The sequence below is a fragment of the Salvelinus sp. IW2-2015 genome, linkage group LG27 (assembly GCF_002910315.2).
Source record: "Salvelinus sp. IW2-2015 linkage group LG27, ASM291031v2, whole genome shotgun sequence".
Taxonomy (NCBI): domain Eukaryota; kingdom Metazoa; phylum Chordata; class Actinopteri; order Salmoniformes; family Salmonidae; genus Salvelinus; species Salvelinus sp. IW2-2015.
Window position 1 is genome coordinate 16,770,066 of NC_036867.1, and position 17,292 is coordinate 16,787,357.

Here is a 17,292-nt window from a genome sequence, read left to right on the forward strand (position 1 = left end):
ATCCATCAGTGTGTGTGTCCTTTAACCTTGGGAAACATGGAGCATGGCAGAAAACGCTAAGGCGATTAGCCGCGGCTAAGTGATAAGATAAGGGACAATAGGGATGTACCGTACTGTCTCACTGCAGAGGCAACTCTAAGAGGACAGGACACTCCTTATCCTCCATTTAAAATCAGGATGAGAAATAGGCTCTTTCTCCCTTTGAATCTAGCAGAATGAATCAGGCTGCATCGCCAATGGCACCCTATTCCCTATATAGCGCACTACTTTTGACTTGAGCCGTATGGAAAAGGATGCCATTTGGGACACAACCTCAGTATATGTGCTGATTAGCCTTGCTAGACACATTAGCCAGGTGAGAGGATGGCTGTGGCCCTGTGACACTGTATTGTCAGTAATATGGTGCTAAAAGGGATAGCGTGGTCTGGGTCCACACGGTCATTCAATTAATCTTCTATCTCCAAGCGCTAATGTGTTTTTATTGCTGTCTGAAGGCTCAGTAAGCAGGTTAATGTGGTGAGAGCGTTTATGAGGAGGACACAGCGTGATTGATCATAGGGAGATGGTTCAATGTTGGACTCCATCTATGTCAGCCATGACCCCCACAGTCCCATTCATGTGGCTGTGTCATGACGTGACTTTGCTTCATTAGACTGAATAAACAATGAACTAAGACCGTGCACATGTCCACCTTTCAAGGCCATGCAAGCAGTAGCAGAAGAATATTCACCCATTTTTCATGATTGAGACACTGAGACTACTAGTGGAGGCTGGTGAAAGGAGGACGGCTCGAAAAAATAATGGTTGGAATGGAGTAAATTGAATGGTATCATTCCATTTATTCCTTTCCAGACATTACTGATGTACGGTTGAAGTCGTAAGTTTACATACACTTAGGTTGGAGTCATTAAAACTCGTTTTTCAACCACTCCACAAATTTCTTGTTAACAAACTATAGTTTTGGCAAGTCAGTTATTACATCTACTTTGTGCATGACACAAGTCATTTTCCCAACAATTATTTACAGACAGATTATTTCGCTTACAACTCACTGTATCACAATTCCAGTGGGTAAGAAGTTTACATACACTAAGTTGGACTGTGCCTTTAAACAGCTTGGAAAATTCCAGAAAATTATGTCATGGCTTTAGAAGCTTCTGATAGGCTAATTGACATAATTTGAGTCAATTGGAGGTGTACCTGTGGATGTATTTCAAGGCCTACCTTCAAACTCAGTGCCTCTTTGCTTGACATCATGGGAAATCAAAAGAAATCAGCCAAGACCTCAGAAAAAAAATTGTAGACTCCACAAGTCTGGTTCATCCTTGGGAGCAATTTCCAAATGCCTGAAGGTACCACGTTCATCTGTACAAACAATAGAACGCAAGTATAACACCATGGGACCACGCAGCCGTCATAGCGCACAGGAAGGAGACGCGTTCTGTCTCCAAGAGATTTGGTGATTTGGTGCAAAAAGTGCAAATCAATCCCAGAACAAACAGCAAAAGATCTTGTGAAGATGCTGGAGAAACAGGTACAAAAGTATCGATATCCACAGTAAAACGAGTCCTATATTGACATAACCTGAAAGGCCGCTCAGCGAGGAAGAAGCCACTGCTCCAAAACTGCCATAAAAAAGCCAGACTATGGTTTGCAACTGCACATGGGGACAAAGATTGTACTTTTTGGAGAAATGCCCTCCAGTCTGATAAAACAAGAATAGAACTTGTTGGCCATATTGACCATCGTTATGTTTGGAGGAAAAAGGGGGAGGCTTGCAAGCCGAAGAACACTATCCCAACCGTGAAGCACGGGGGTGGCAGCATCATGTTTGGGTGTGCTTTGCTGCAGGAGGGACTGGTGCACTTCACAAAATAGATGGCATTATGAGGCAGGAAAATTATGTGGATATATTGAAGCAAAATCTCAAGACATCAGTCAGGAAGTTAAAGCTTGGTCGCAAATGGGTCTTCCAAATGGACAATGACCCCAAGCATACTTCCAAAGTTGTGGCAAAAGGCTTAAGGACAACAAAGTCAAGGTATTGGAGTGGCCATTCACCAAAGGCCTTGACCTCAATCCTATAGAAAATTTGTGGGCAGAGCTGAAAGGTGTGTGTGAGCAAGGAGGCCTACAAACCTGACTCAGTTACACCAGCTCTGTGGGAAGCTTTTGGAAGGCTACCCGAAACGTTTGACCCAAGTTAAACAATTTAAAGGCAACGCTACCAAATACTAATTGAGTGTATGTAAACTTCTGACCCACTGGGAATGTGATGAAAGAAATAAAAGCTGAAATAAATAATTTCACATAATTAAAATAAAGTGGTGATCCTAACTGACCTAAGACCTAAGACAGGGAATTTTTATTCAGATTAAATGCCAAGAATTGTGAAAAACTGAGTTTAAATGTATTTGGCTAAGGTGTATGTAAACTTCCGACTTCAACTGTACTTCAATTTAAAATGACACCACTTGTAACTATGTTTTTCAGGCTATTGTTTTGCCAGCTTTCAGCTTTGTGACCCAATGTGGATAATATGTAGATTTAAACACACCACTGTCTCTGCAGCCCAAGTGGCTTAGATGTGCCTCCCCTTACGGGAAAAAATGTGAAGTTAATGTGATAACATATGACAACATTGGGACGCAAAATGTCAATATGTGATAACATGAAACAACATCAAATATAATTTTATTTGTCACATGCGCCTAATACAACAGGTGTAGACCTTACACTGAACTGCTTACTTACAAGCCCTTAATCAGCAATGCAGTTTCAAGAAAAAAAGTGTTGAGAAAGTTTTAACTAAAATAAACTGAGGTAAATACATATTATAAAAAACTTCATTTTTTTATGACCTAATTTGAGATTTGAACTCCTAACCTCTTGGTTGCTAGGTAACTGAAATTCCTACTGCACCACCAAGACTGTGGACATAATGGCAATTGACTATAAATATATTGCCAAGAATACATTTTAACACTTTGCTTAAAATATACTTGAAGGTGTTATTTCTATAAAATTACAGTATGCTGCTGTATTCCCGATTTCAATAAGGCCTAGATTCAATCAGTTCAAGCGGTAACCCGGCGATAGCCGAAAACGAACTAATGTTTTGGCGGTGCCAGAAGTGGAACTTCATTGGAGCTGTCAAATCGTTGTGATTGTTCTCACGAAGCTACACCCTTCCCACTGGCGTTAGAAGTTCCGAACGAGAAAGTGAAGGCTATATAGAAATAATGACGCTTAAATTGAAAAGCATTCGACAAAATAATGAGGATTTCTATCAGCCGAATCGAGGTGTAGATTACTTCTCACATTCCGGTATTCAAACTTGTGAACAAGGCTGCGTGGGATTTCTCTTAATGCGACTCCGTGCTGCCAATGACAATGTCCACTTTAGGTATAACGCCGGGAGCCCTTTGTGAATTGAACAGCTCTAACGCAGTTCCACCTCCGACACGTCAAAACATCAGCTATGTGGATGGCGGCTGTAGACAACCTGCAACATTACTTGCTGATAGGCAGCATACTGTAGTACCGTCAGTTTATCAGAATATTGCACGGGTAGCTTATTGGAGGCTTGGCATTCAGCAAGCTTTTTTTGGTCTCCCATGAGAGGGAATGTTATCCCAGTTAATGTGTTCTGTTCATAAACAATATGTTTCTACACTGCCAGTACTCAAGTCTTGTTAAAGGCTGACATAAGTGCATGTGATATTAAAGCGCCATACAGTATTTATTTTATAGCCAGTCACAATGTCATTGTAATATTCACTTCCCTGCCTGCCATCAGGCCAAGAAGTGTGACAGATTAGCTAGAGTAAGTTACTGTGAAATTGACAATAACTGACTCGCAGCCAGTTGACAGTAAGTTATAGAAAATGAAACATTAACTTTCTGTGAACCAGCTGCTATGAAGCTACTGGTAAATGCACAGTAACATCTTAACAGTGCAGGTCTTCATTGTCACAAGTTCATACAAAGATTGCAGAACTGACCGTGTCAAAACAGGTGCTCAACCTTAATCAACATTAACATAACATTTCCACTGACGGTTGCCTCGATACAACATATTTTACACCAAAAATGGTAATGAGCCCAAGCCAGCACATCAACTCCACCTACATTTCAATGCGCAGTAAAGATTGTACCTTTATATTGAATATATTGTGTAGAAACGTACCACTATACTAGATTATCCGCACATGTACTCTAAAAGGTATCGACCAGTACAATGTGAATTCCAATGTGTACTTCTGAAGATGCCTTATGTGTACCTTTTATATATTTTTGTAAATCAGGGAACAACGTTGTATTGTAACCATACTCTTATTTTTGAGAGTGTTTGGATATATGTTCTTGGTAACAAATCAGTACCTGGTGGCACTGCTGCGAGATTAATGCACTCCATGGCAGTTCAAATCCTGAGAGCATTGTATGTTAAAAAGCAGTGTGAAAGTTATAAACGACCAATTTTTGTTTTCACATTTCACGCGATATTTGTTCCAAAACCAAGTTCCCCTCTCACTCTGAGCGCTGGGTGCACAACGGACCTGCTAACCTGCTAACACTTCAGACTAACAGCCTAGGCACTACTGTGGAGTAGCTGCCTCCAACTGTGTAAGGATAGGCAGTTTGACTCTGTGCTCTCCTCACAGACAAATTGCCTTAAAGGGAAGAAAAAGAGAAAAGAAAGGGGCATTCCAGCTCTAGTTTCACTTTTGGTGGTGGTGTTTTTTTGGGGGGCCCCAGTTTTGGTTTTATGAAGTAGTTGAGAGGGGATTCGATTTTTTTTGAGCCAAATGGATCATCTCTGCTAAGGAGAAGGGTATGAATGAGAGAGGAGTCTATAAGGGACTGATGAAGGATTTGCCCAAGTCATTGTAACACAGTGGCTAAGACATTTTGTACAGAGAGGTCATGTTATAGTGGGGTCCAAATCTTTATGCTCTGAGACAAAGAGCTCAAACAAACACAGAGACGCACACACACACACATCCATCGACACACAATAAAAGTCCCAATCTCAAGCATAGCTACGTTATCTTGATACCTGTAGTACTTTGTGTTGTTTTCACTCTCAGCCCAGATGGGTATATTAGGATCAATGAGTTAGCCAGCTAACTTTGATAAACAACCAGAAATAACTATTGATTAAGAAAGCTCAACTTAGGTATGTGTTTTTGGTTGTTGAGTCAATTTGACATTTCAAGCCAAAAAATAATTATCATTATTTCAGAATATTTAGGCAAGTTAGCTGGCTAACTCATTGATTCTCCTTTGTTGTACATCCCTCTGGTGATTACAGATTCATATTAGATTATAAATACTTTCCCAGTGAAATTGGTTGAAATATATATTTTCAACTTCTTTTCAACCAAAACTACATATTTGCATTTTTTTGTATTAACGTTTTGTGCTTAGTGGGTTATAGTCTGTTTTTCACAGACATTTGCTTCACATAATGAGGTAAATACTTCAGATAAGATGTACAGGTGACTGCCAAAATAAAGGAAACACCAACATAAAGTGTCATAATATCGCATTGGGCCACCACGAGCCAGAACAGCTTCAATGTACCTTTTTTTAAAGATGTTATTTTATCTTTTATAAACAAAACAAAACATACAGATACAAACAACAACATCATACAAACATCAACTACATCACACCTGGCCAGACCCACTAGCACATACCCCCATCTCCCATACACCCGCATCACTTTCCGCCTGAAACTGCTCCATCTTGTTTCACTCCGTAGACCACGCACTTTCAATATTTGAATAATAAATCATTAGATTTTACCATTGTGTTAATTATTGGGGATTGATTGATTTCCAAGTTTTTAGTATATGTTTTTTTCAAGATGAGAAGAGAATCGTCAAACCCATCCAGGATCTCATTACATCCCCATATGCCATGTCTTGAAATATGCAGACAGATGGATTAAAGGTATGTTTACATTGTAATACTTCTGAAAGCCAACTTTCTAGCTCCGCCCACAACTTCGGGACTTCATAGCATTCCCAGAAAGCATGGACTATTGAGTCACTATTAGTTTTACACTTAAAACATGACCCTGCCATTGTGCTGTAGAATTTGTGAATTTTCCCCTCATCCAGGGGACCAGGAACCACCGGCCTGAGGAGAGAAACATGAAAAGGTGAGATCCGGTAGTTAGTGGGAAACTGAAACCTATAAGTCACCTCGTTGAACCTCCGGAGGATCTTAAATGGCCCCACAAACTGTGGGCTCAGCTTCTTGCAGGGCAGGCGGAGTGGGAGGTTCCTGGTGGAGAGCCAGACGCGATCACCAGGATGAAACATGGAAGCCTCACTGCGGTGGCGAGCCGCCTGCTCCTTCTGGCGACGGACAGCGCGCTGGAGTCTCAAGTGAGCATCAAACCAAACCTCCTCTGCGCCCCTGAACCGTTCCTTCACCACAAGGGCTTCGGTCTGGCCCGGAGTCAAGGCTGGCTGATAACCCAGGACACACTGGAAGGGAGTAAGCACAGTGGAGGAGTGACGTGATGAATTCTGGGCATATTCCACCCAGGGAAATAATCGGGCCCACTCCCCCTGCCTGTCTTGGCAGTGAGTCCTCAGGAACCTCCCCAGCTCCTGGTTCATCCTCTCCACCTGCCTGTTGGACTGAGGCCGGTCCCCAGAAATAAGGCTGACCGTGACCCCCAGTTTCTCCATGAAAGCCCTCCATACTCATGACGTGAATTGGGGGCCACGGTCGGAAACGATGTCCTCCGGAAGGCCATAGTGCCGGGAGACCTGCTGAAACAGTGCCTCAGCGACCTGGAGAGCGGTAGGGAGACCAGAGAGAGAGAAATAAACCAACATGATTTTGAGAATCTGTCCACAATCACCAGAATGGTGGTGAAACCGTCAAAAGGAGGAGATCGGTGACAAAATCAATGGGGCACAGGAAGGGGAATGAGTCTCCCTGTTGGAGTGTGCCAGATGGATTTAATTTGGGCACATACTGAACATGAGTTGACATAGTGAGTCACATCCTGCGCCATGGTGGGCCACCAGTATTTCTTGGAGATGGAGTGAGCGGTGCCTGATATCCTCCAGATGTGACGCTTGGCATTCAGGCCAAAGAGTTCAATCTTGGTTTCATCAGACCAGAGAATCTTGTTTCTCCTGGTCTGAGAGTCCTTTAGGTGTCTTTTGGCAAAATCCAAGCGGCTGTCATGTGCCTTTTACTGAGGAGTGGCTTCCGTCTGGCCTCTCTACCATAAAGGCCTGATTGGTGGAGTGCTGCAGAGATGGTTGTCCTTCTGGAAGGTTCTCCCATCTCCACAGAGGAACTCTGGAGCTCTGTCAGAGTGACCATCGAGTTCTTGGTCACCTCATTGACCAAGGCCCTTCTCCCCTGATTGCTCAGTTTGGCCGGGCGGCCAGCTCTAGGAAGAGTCTTGGTGGTTCCAAACTTCTTCTATTTAAGAATGATAGAGGCCACTGTGTTCTTGGGGACCTTTAATGCTGCAGACATTTTTTGGTACCCACAAAATCCTGACTCGGAGTTCTACTGAAAAGTCATTCAACCTCATGGCTTGGTTTTTGCTCTGACATGCACTGTCAACTGTGGGACCTTATATAGACAGATGTGTGTCTTTCCGAATCATGTCCAATCAATTGAATTTACCACAGGTGGACTCCAATCAAGTTGTAGAAACATCTCAAGGATGATCAATGGAAACACGATGTCCCTGAGCTCAATTTTTTTGAGTCTCATAGCAAAGGGTCTGAATACTTTTGTAAATAAGGTATTTCTGTTTTCATTAGGGGGTATTGTGTGTAGATTGATGAGGATTTCTTTTTCTTTAATCCATTTTAGAATAAGGCAATAACGTAACAAAATGTGAAAAAAGGGAAGGGGTCTAAATACTTTCCCGAATGCAATGTATACATTTATAGTTAGTTAATTTAGCAGATGGTCTTATCACACTATAGTGCCATCAGACTTCTGATACCAATGCAAGGTAAAATGGGGCCACAAAATCGGGAACCGCTATAATTCTTTTTTAAATATAAAAGTATTTTGAAAATACAAATTAAAGCTCTCAAAAGTATGTTGTTACATAATATATTGGAGTTTAGTTCAGCCCAGTGTAATACAGATGACAAAATACATATTTCAAATACATTTAACAGAAATAACTGCCCATCTCTGACCCTAAGCATGATGGGATGTTAATTGCTTAATTAACTCAGGAACCACAACTGTGTTCAATGTACTTTGTATCCCTCATTGACTCACTTGTTTCCATTATTTTGGCAGTTACCTGTATGTAAATCCACAATAACGGGCCATGTTTTAGCAAACAGGTTTGATTAGCACTCTGGACCTCCTTGTTTTCCTGTGTGATGTTGGAGATCAATAAGGCAGAGAGCCAGGAGAGGAGGGAGCTGCCTGGGGCACTGGTGGGTGGCTGGTCACTAATTAAACCAAGAAAGAGAATAGAAAAGTAAACAAATAAATAAACAAGCACAATAAATAAATAGATCCAGAAAGGAATGCTGCCATAAATCTGTAAGAGCTGAGAGAAAAAAGCTGTGACGGTCATCACTTCATTAGCTCAATCCTGCTATGATCGATGGGCCTGCCTCCACTGGGGCTCACACACAATCACACGTGCACGCGTGCACATACACACGCACACGCACACACACACACACATCAGTGGGAATCAAACATGATGAGAATATAGAACAGGGTGTTCCAATGTTATCTTATTATCAGGCTTTCAGCTTTGATTGTTAGAGGGCAGGTTTCAATTGACTAGTAGTAGTAGAAGTAGTATGCAATATAAAAGATGCAATATGTAACTTTTTAGGCGACCCGTCCAAATTCAGTTATAGAGCTGTCATTCTCATTGAAAGCAAGTCTAAGAAGCGGTAGATCTATTCTATGTGCGCTATTTCTATGCCTTCTGTTCTTAAGTTTCATTTTTGCATCTTTAACTTTCGGTTTTGTACACCAGCTTCAAACAGATGAAAATACAATATTTTTGCTTATTGAAAATACATTTCACAGCGGGTTAGATGGTACAATGATTCTCTACGCTATACATTGATGGTTTTGTCACATAAACTGAAATTAGGCGGTGCGATTTCTGCATATTGCACCTTTAAGAAAATAATCACAACATTGTTATGTTAATAACAATGTTGAAGGTGTCAGTTAGTGATTCAGAACTGGCAGCCAGTTTGGACAGGTTTGACTCTGTCTCGTCCCACAGACTTGAAGATGACACATTAACATTCATTTATGGCTCTCCGTAGGACAGTCAATCATTATGGAGTCTCCTCTCCACACACCCACCTTATCAAACTGGACTGTCATTACTGAAGAGTGTCTGATAACCCTCAATATCTCCATCCATTTTCTCCCATCCAATAACACCATGTACTAACCTTGGTTTGAGATTATCTACACCTTTCGCCACACCTGCTATAACAACTCTAAATCTGTGTACACAACCAATAAACGTAGATTTTATATCTCATGCCTCTGCTAAAGCACGCTGCTCATGAACAGCTAAACAGGCTAAGCCACAATGATGCTAATCTCCTCCTTCAATACACACGCACGCACACACACACACACACACACATATACACCGTATCTGCTGCTGAAGGCTGAGCTAGATCCGTAATCTTCCGTGAATGGTTGGAGAATTGTTACCAGAGTTGTTATGATTAGGCTGTAAATGCTGAACAAGGCATTTACAGTATACAATAATAATTTCAGCATCATAACATTTGTTCAAATGAACTTTTAATCACAAGCGTCAGGCCTGTTTATGAAGAGCGAGGCCCTACAGTGACAAGAACTGGAGAAACAGAGACCAGCAGCATCCATGAATGATGAGTGTCCCCTACTGTTGAATAGGAAAAATGCAGTGAAAGTGTGTGTTCAATCTCTAAGCACCTGGTAGACGGATTGTGCCAATTGTGCGCGCGTGGCTGTATCTGTGTGTTTGGGTCTGTGTGTTCAAGAGAGAGATTCTAAAGGGTGTTTTGGCTGTGTTTCTCCAGCGAGGCCAAAGGAGAGTTCTGCAGAGCGGAAGGGCACACACCCCCTGCACACTGGACTGATCCTGGGCATCCTCATGGTCATGCTCATCATGGCTGCCACAGTCCTGGTCACCGTCTACATCTACCATCACCCCACCTCGGCCGCAAGCCTATTCTTCATCGAGGTGAGTCTTAACACTATCACTACTCTATGAGAGGCTACTAGCAGCTCTATGCACATTTGCGATTCCCTGCAGGAGACCCGGGGTTCAATCCCTGTGAAGGGAGCACCCTTCTCACTATATCTCCTCTTCACCTATCTCCCACGGCTTCTCATCTGTGTGTCCATAAAGCATAAAACATATGAAAGAAGAGTGACTCTCCATCCACTCTCCCCAAAGAATAACAAGTTCATGTACAAAGACAGGTATTGCTTTGACTTCTCAAAAGTCCAAAGTATCCACTAGATTTAGAAGTCCATTTGGTCTGGTCTGGACCGTTCAGTGTGAGAGGCTCAGTGATGTAAGGATTTTGAAAGTCGTGTAGTGTACACCCGGCATTAGAGGACCTTAGAGGACCGTATATAAACATGTTAGAAGTCATGAGGGTCATTGAGGTCTCAGACTAGGATCAAAGACCAAAAGTTAGCAATGCCACTGACCTGTGCTCAGGGTTAGGCCACTGTGCTACATCCTGTGTCAGCTGAGCTGTCAGTAGCTAGCTTGCCCTTCTCATTTTAATTATGATAGATCGTGTTAGTAATAAGCAAAGTACATTGTATCACAGACAGCGAGAAATAATATCTGAGGTATCTTAGGCATGTGTGATTGAAGCCGATGTTTTGTATGAGATTAATTGAAACTCGCCGTTTAATATATACCATGTACTAAACCAAAACACCCTTTAGGGGTGTTGGTCAGTTATGTGACCTGAAGTACTTCAGAACAGCAGGCCCGAGACGCATGCTAGCCTGAGGGTAGAGTCTCTCTCTCTCTCTCTCGCTCTGTCTGTCAGGTTTGAATATGATGTGTGCTTTCCTAATCTACCCCAGCAGATACTTAATTCCCAGGTCAGGCTATAACCAGACGCCCGTATTGCACTACATTTGACCAAGGTACATAGGGCTCTTTTCAAAAATAGTGCACTTTATGGAGAATAGTGTGCCATTTGCCATTTGGGATGCAGCCCCGCCAAAAACACATTGAAAAGGACAGCACACTTTATAGCTTTACACTTTATCCGTATCTCCAACTCATAAAAATGCATGATTGCTTTCACAGTGCGCAGGCTTGGTTCTTTGTTGATAAATACCTACGAATGCGTCGACAAGGAAATGGTTTCGGTTTCATTTGTACGGTTTGGAAAATGTAATGAGACTGATTGATGTTTAAACATCTAGAGAAAAAAACGACAAACGCATAATCTTCAAGGTCAATATCGCACAATGAGCCAATCCCTCGACAAGGAACAATTTCCCTGAGAGAATTCAAATGCTTCTCTCGCGGAGCTCTCATCACTCACCGAGTGGTTTAGTACATGGTATATATTAAACGGCGAGTTTCAATTAATCTCATACAAAACATCGGCTTCAATCACACATGCCTAAGATACCTCAGATATTATTTCTCGCTGTCTGTGATACAATGTACTTTGCTTATTACTAACACGATCTATCATAATTAAAATGAGAAGGGCAAGCTAGCTACTGACAGCTCAGCTGACACAGGATGTAGCACAGTGGCCTAACCCTGAGCACAGGTCAGTGGCATTGCTAACRTTTGGTCTTTGATCCTAGTCTGAGACCTCAATGACCCTCATGACTTCTAACATGTTTATATACGGTCCTCTAAGGTCCTCTAATGCCGGGTGTACACTACACGACTTTCAAAATCCTTACATCGCTGAGCCTCTCACATTAAACGGATGTCTTTCGTGTAGTTCTTTGTCTTGCCAACGTAGTGGTGCGCACACTAAACGATCTGGTGGGGTGTCACACACTACAAGATTCTTCACTTGGTCGTGAGGATTCTCCGTACCACCACATGACGTGATAAGATTGTTAATGAGGCTAGAACAAGCTGTGGCTCAAAGCAGCCTCATAAGTTTTCAGTCAGACATTCACGCTTGCCATACAGAGTTGACATTTCTAGCCAACATTTTGAATTGAATAACATTAATTGTGAACTTCAGGAGCTGTAACGATTTGACAATTTGGCTTTGGTTAAAGGCAAGTACAAATGCATACTGGTAGTCATCGCTTCTGCTCGAGAGTCGACACATTCTGGGTGATGCGAAACAATGTCATCATCTCACTGGCTTCTTCTCTGGCGAGCTCTCCTTGGCTATTGCTGATCATTGTTTTCAAAACGTGTTGTTGCACATCTCACACTACAAGAGCTTCGCAGATTTCGTGCCGATAAAATCAAACGCTGGAAAATATCTGGGACAGCTAAAAGACACGATCGGTAGCCTCAGATTCTGTCTCTGACCCGCTCACATTAAACAAGCGTCGGTGACAGCTGCACGCACCGAAGTAGACAACAACATGGGGATTTTGTCTCCGATCTCAAAACATGTAATTGGGGATAAAACCGTGTACTGTACACCCGGCTTAACCTGTGACCCCTTTCCCCTTCTCCAGAGACGTCCCAGCAGGTGGCCGGCCATGAAGTTCCGCCGAGGGTCCGGTCACCCGGCCTATGCGGAGGTGGAGCCCGTGGGCCAGGAGAAAGAGGGCTTCATCGAGTCTGAGCAGTGCTAAAGGGCATCCCCCCCCCCCCCACACACACACACAAACACCCCCCGCCGTGCCGCTCTCCCCCTTCCCGTATTGCCCCCCTTGCGCCCGCTCCACAGGGACTGACACACCAGTATTGCCCCAGAAACAGGCCTTCCGAATCTGCCGTACCCATGGCGACTGATTGACGCTGGTCTCTTGTTTTGTTGATTAAAACACTCACTGTCAAGATTGTAAACTTAAATTAGAAAATTGTGGAGGTGTTAATTTGAAACCCCACACTCTTGCTGGTTGTCGAAGAGTGGGCCTTGTGTTTGGTGGACTACCATGGTGGACTACCACCTTCAACCCTGGCTTGTCCAACAGAGAGCTGATCTGAGAGCTAAGGGAGGGTCACTGCCAGAGGGACTGTGCTGTAGGAAAACCTTGAAAACTGATCTCAAGTCAGCTCTTCGTCCAAGTTCTCAAAGTCTCACACTCATGCTGGTTGAAGTGACTGACTGACTGACTTGTTGGGGACAGAGGGAAAGTAGCCCCGTTTATACCTGGTGCTAACATGTGTTCTTTGTCCTGATCTTGTCCACATTTTGATTGTGCAAACATTTTAAGACAGGTGTAGATGATTAAGACACATTGTGATCTGATTGTGATCAGATCTTCCTGACCACCTCCGGAGGTAGTCAGGCACGCATTGCATCTGGATATCAATTAAGTGTAAACAGATCTGGATGGTCAAACCATTTAAATCATCATAATACCGACCTTTAAAATCATTGACAGGTATCAAAATTGACTTAGGGCATCAGTAACTGTCTTAAAACAAATAAATCCATATTATTTTAAAATATATCTGTCAAATAATTTGCATACAAGGAGGCATGAGCTCATCTGGTCACAATGCGGGTACAGTGGATGGATAAGAGACACATTTTAATACTATGTGTAGAGGCGAAAAAACCTTGATCAGATAGTGATTGGATCATATTGATCAGATCACGAAACTCACATGTTAGCACAAGGTGTAAACGAGGCTATTGAGTGGGTTGTACAGAGTAACTGCACTACACTGTGCTGGTGTGTGATGCATTGGGGGAGTAGGTGGAATTATACAATATATTTTTCAGAAACAATACTGAGTATGTGAACAGAGATCTCGACTTTAAACGTTGGTGAGGTTATATAGACTTTACATCCTTTTGGGATTTTGCTAATGTACTTTTTTCGTATTTTGTTTTCTGTTGCTTTTTTTACTTGGGTTTTCTTATTCCTAATCAGTGTGGGAGTTTTGTCTTGCTTCCCACTACCATAATAAGGCTTCTTTGCCATAGCTTTTACCCCATAGTGTGGTTCAATAGTGTGATATGCTCTTGCTACTGCCACTCATCCCACCCGGGAGTAGCAGTCTGCAAGTCTGGAAATGTTCAGCTCTGTCGTTTTTGCTCAGCTCTGTCATCTCTTCTTATTTTCTTTTTTTTGGTCAAAGATTGTGTGGTTTTTGCTTACTGAGAAAAACTCTGTTTTCCACGATGGGGTGACGGGCACACTCTTCTCTCCTCATTGGTTTGATAGCTCCCTTATTAACATATGTTGTTGTTGTTTTGTTTGTCTTTACAGGGATTTCAGTACTGCCATGCCATTATTTCCTTGACTGGAGTCTGCTCAAACATTTTTTGCACAAAAGTTTTTCCATGCACATATATCTTTAGTTCATTTGACTTGTGGTACTAATGCAAAATTGCAAGACAGGCGCTTGTGAGTGTGTGTGGTTGTGTGTGTGCATGGTCTATATGTGAGTGAGTGAGTGAGTGAGTGTTTGTGTGCTTAGATATCCACCTGCTTGAAGGTGGGTCAGTTGGAGCCGGTTCTGTGTAATTGATGCTGATTGGTTGACCTGAGGTACATTAACAAGATGTTATGAGACGTGTTGGCGATACATTAAAAAACATACCTGGCTTGAGTTTGCCTGGGTTTTGAATTGTGGTATGCAGTGTGGTTTTCAATAGCAGTTTGACCTGCTGCTGTTTCGACCTGAAGAAGAATCTAAATTGTACAGGAATGGAGGATTCGTGTTATATGGAGTGAGATATCTGCCGAAAGGTTAAACGAACGTAATGTTAGAGATCTCCAAAAATGTAATTTTGACTCTAACTCCTTACTGTGCCAAGTCAATATAAATGGATGACTAGTACCGGTACATGTAATTTAACCCTAGCATAGCAATGTATATACATGGGTCTACACCTTCGTAGATTGACTCTCAAAACATTTGCAGATCCGGGTTATTAATGAAAAAGCATACATATGATATATTAGATTACTATTTTGTTTTTGAGTGGCCTTTTCTTCTCAATTTTTTTCATTTTTTTCTTTCCAAATGTGAATTAATGTATTAATCATTGCATAACTGCTGTTGCTGATCGATATAACGGACAAGGCTTTCATACATTGATCAAATCAAACAAAATTATGATTTTTGTTTCTTCATACTTATGATTTGTATACTGTACCAAGACTGACCGAACAAATACAATGAAATGTATTTCACCATCAATTGTAGATTGAGCTGGGAAATATGCCTTGGGCTACAATAGTACACACACACTGTACTATTTAGAATTACAAATAAATAGATTATACAAAAAATATATATCTCAAATGTGCAATATAACATTCATCAAACTTCATTATGCATTTTTTTTTTTTCAAAAGTTTAGTGATAATGATTGGGAATGATTTAGGGTTACATCATTGATGATGAATTAATCCCCCATTGCACTGAGACCAAAGACCCATCCCAATGTTTATTTTGTCAGCATACTACGATGTTCTCCACCATGGAGACCTCTTCTACTCTGTGTCCCATGTTCACAATCTCTCACTTCATTCCCCACCAAGTCCAAATCTATCTCGCCCCTTAACGTTGAATCAATCCACTATTTTCATATTGCACTCACCACTTTGAGGACACCGCCACAGGCCTACATTCAACTCAAAACACACGCAGAGACATAGGCACACACTCACACAGACGCCTGCAACGTACACACACACACACGCGCGCACATGCTCGTATAGGATGAATGATTCATCAGCTGCTCAAGAGCTCAACACAACCCTATTCATAACAAGTCCATCTACAGAGGTGGAGTTACTGAGCACAGCAACCATCTACTGAACATTACGATTATTTTCCAAAACAGTGTTAAAGAGTCGAMGGGGGGGGGGGACACGTGACTACCCTCATAGCTTTTCCATGGCTACAGCCAAATGCTGTAGTCCCAAATGCTACACTATTCCCTACAAAGTGCACTATACAGGGAATAGGGTGCCATTTGGGACACAGACACTGCTTTGAGATTGGCTCAGTCTTCCCTTGTGGAGAAATGCTGTGTTGTTTGAGCTCTCTGGGACATCTGCATGTTCTGCTGCCACCTAAAACGGCAAATGTTTTATAACCACTCAAATCTGTGTCCCAAATGGCATTCTATTCCCTATTTAGTGCACTACTTTGGACCAGGGCCCATAAGGCTCTAGTGAAAGGCAGTGTACTATAAAGGAAATAGGTTGCCATTTGGGACGCAGTCGAAGTGGACTGAGGATGGAGCTGATAGAGGGGTTTGAGTTTTGTAAACAAACTTGGAGGATGAAGTGGGGGGCATTCAGTAGGCCTAAGTGTTCAGTCTGCGTTAGACAGTGATTGCAACATTTTCAAACTAGTTGTTTGGGATAAGAAAGCCTACTCCAGTAATCACTGAATGGCCTGATGGCTTTCAACCAACATTCTCTTAACTTTAGCTTTTTTAGAATAAGAAAAGCAACATTTGCTGCGTTTAGACAGGCAGATCAATTCTGATCTTTTCCCCACTAATTGGTCTTTTGACCAATCACATCAGATCTTTTCACATCAGATCGTTGTCAAAAGACTAATTAGTGAAAAAAATTGAAGAATTGGGCTGCCTGTCTAAACGCACCAGTTGTGCTGTTGTTGAGATTAAAATACTGCTGTTGCTTTTTCTACAGACTAATGACTTAAAACGAACAATGTAGCTCATACAGGTACCAGTCTTGTTCCACGGTGATTGCCTGAACTCAAAATGGAGGACGGAGGAAGATTCACATTTCTTCTAAGCTGTGACCCTATGTTTTGTTTCCGATCTCATTGCAAAACTCTGTAGGACATGACAACGAGAGACTCAAAAATCACACAGTACCCTAGCTGTCTGTCATTTCTGTAACTACTGTCATTTTGATTACATTTGAAATAAAGAATGTTGTTTAAATCTTGTTTTCCACTTTTCTGTTCACCTCAAATGTCTGACTTAGTAGTTACTGTTGTGACATTGGGGAATTGTACACTACAAGTATAATTCATCATTAATACCTAAGTAGCAACACAAGAGAGACAGCCCTGGTGACCGTGCTGTGCTGCCCCTTTCGGTCAGTCTCTTATCCTCCCCCCGATGAGTTCTGTGTTTCCCTTCCCTCCAGCAGAGTCCTTCGTGGTTTCCTTTG

The 17,292-nt window shown here is 42.1% G+C and overlaps 1 protein-coding gene across 1 annotated transcript in view; it reads left to right on the forward strand.

Annotated features, from left to right (window-relative positions):
• Window positions 1-17,060, forward strand: part of plxdc2b (plexin domain containing 2b) — a 165,287-nt gene extending 148,227 nt beyond the window's left edge. The window contains exons 13-14 of the mRNA XM_023972740.2: window positions 10,065-10,228; window positions 12,685-17,060. Of these exons, the coding sequence (XP_023828508.1) occupies window positions 10,065-10,228; window positions 12,685-12,804 (284 nt within the window). The 3' untranslated portion in view covers window positions 12,805-17,060. The remainder of the gene's footprint in view (window positions 1-10,064; window positions 10,229-12,684) is intronic.
• The last annotated feature ends 232 nt before the right edge of the window (window positions 17,061-17,292 follow it).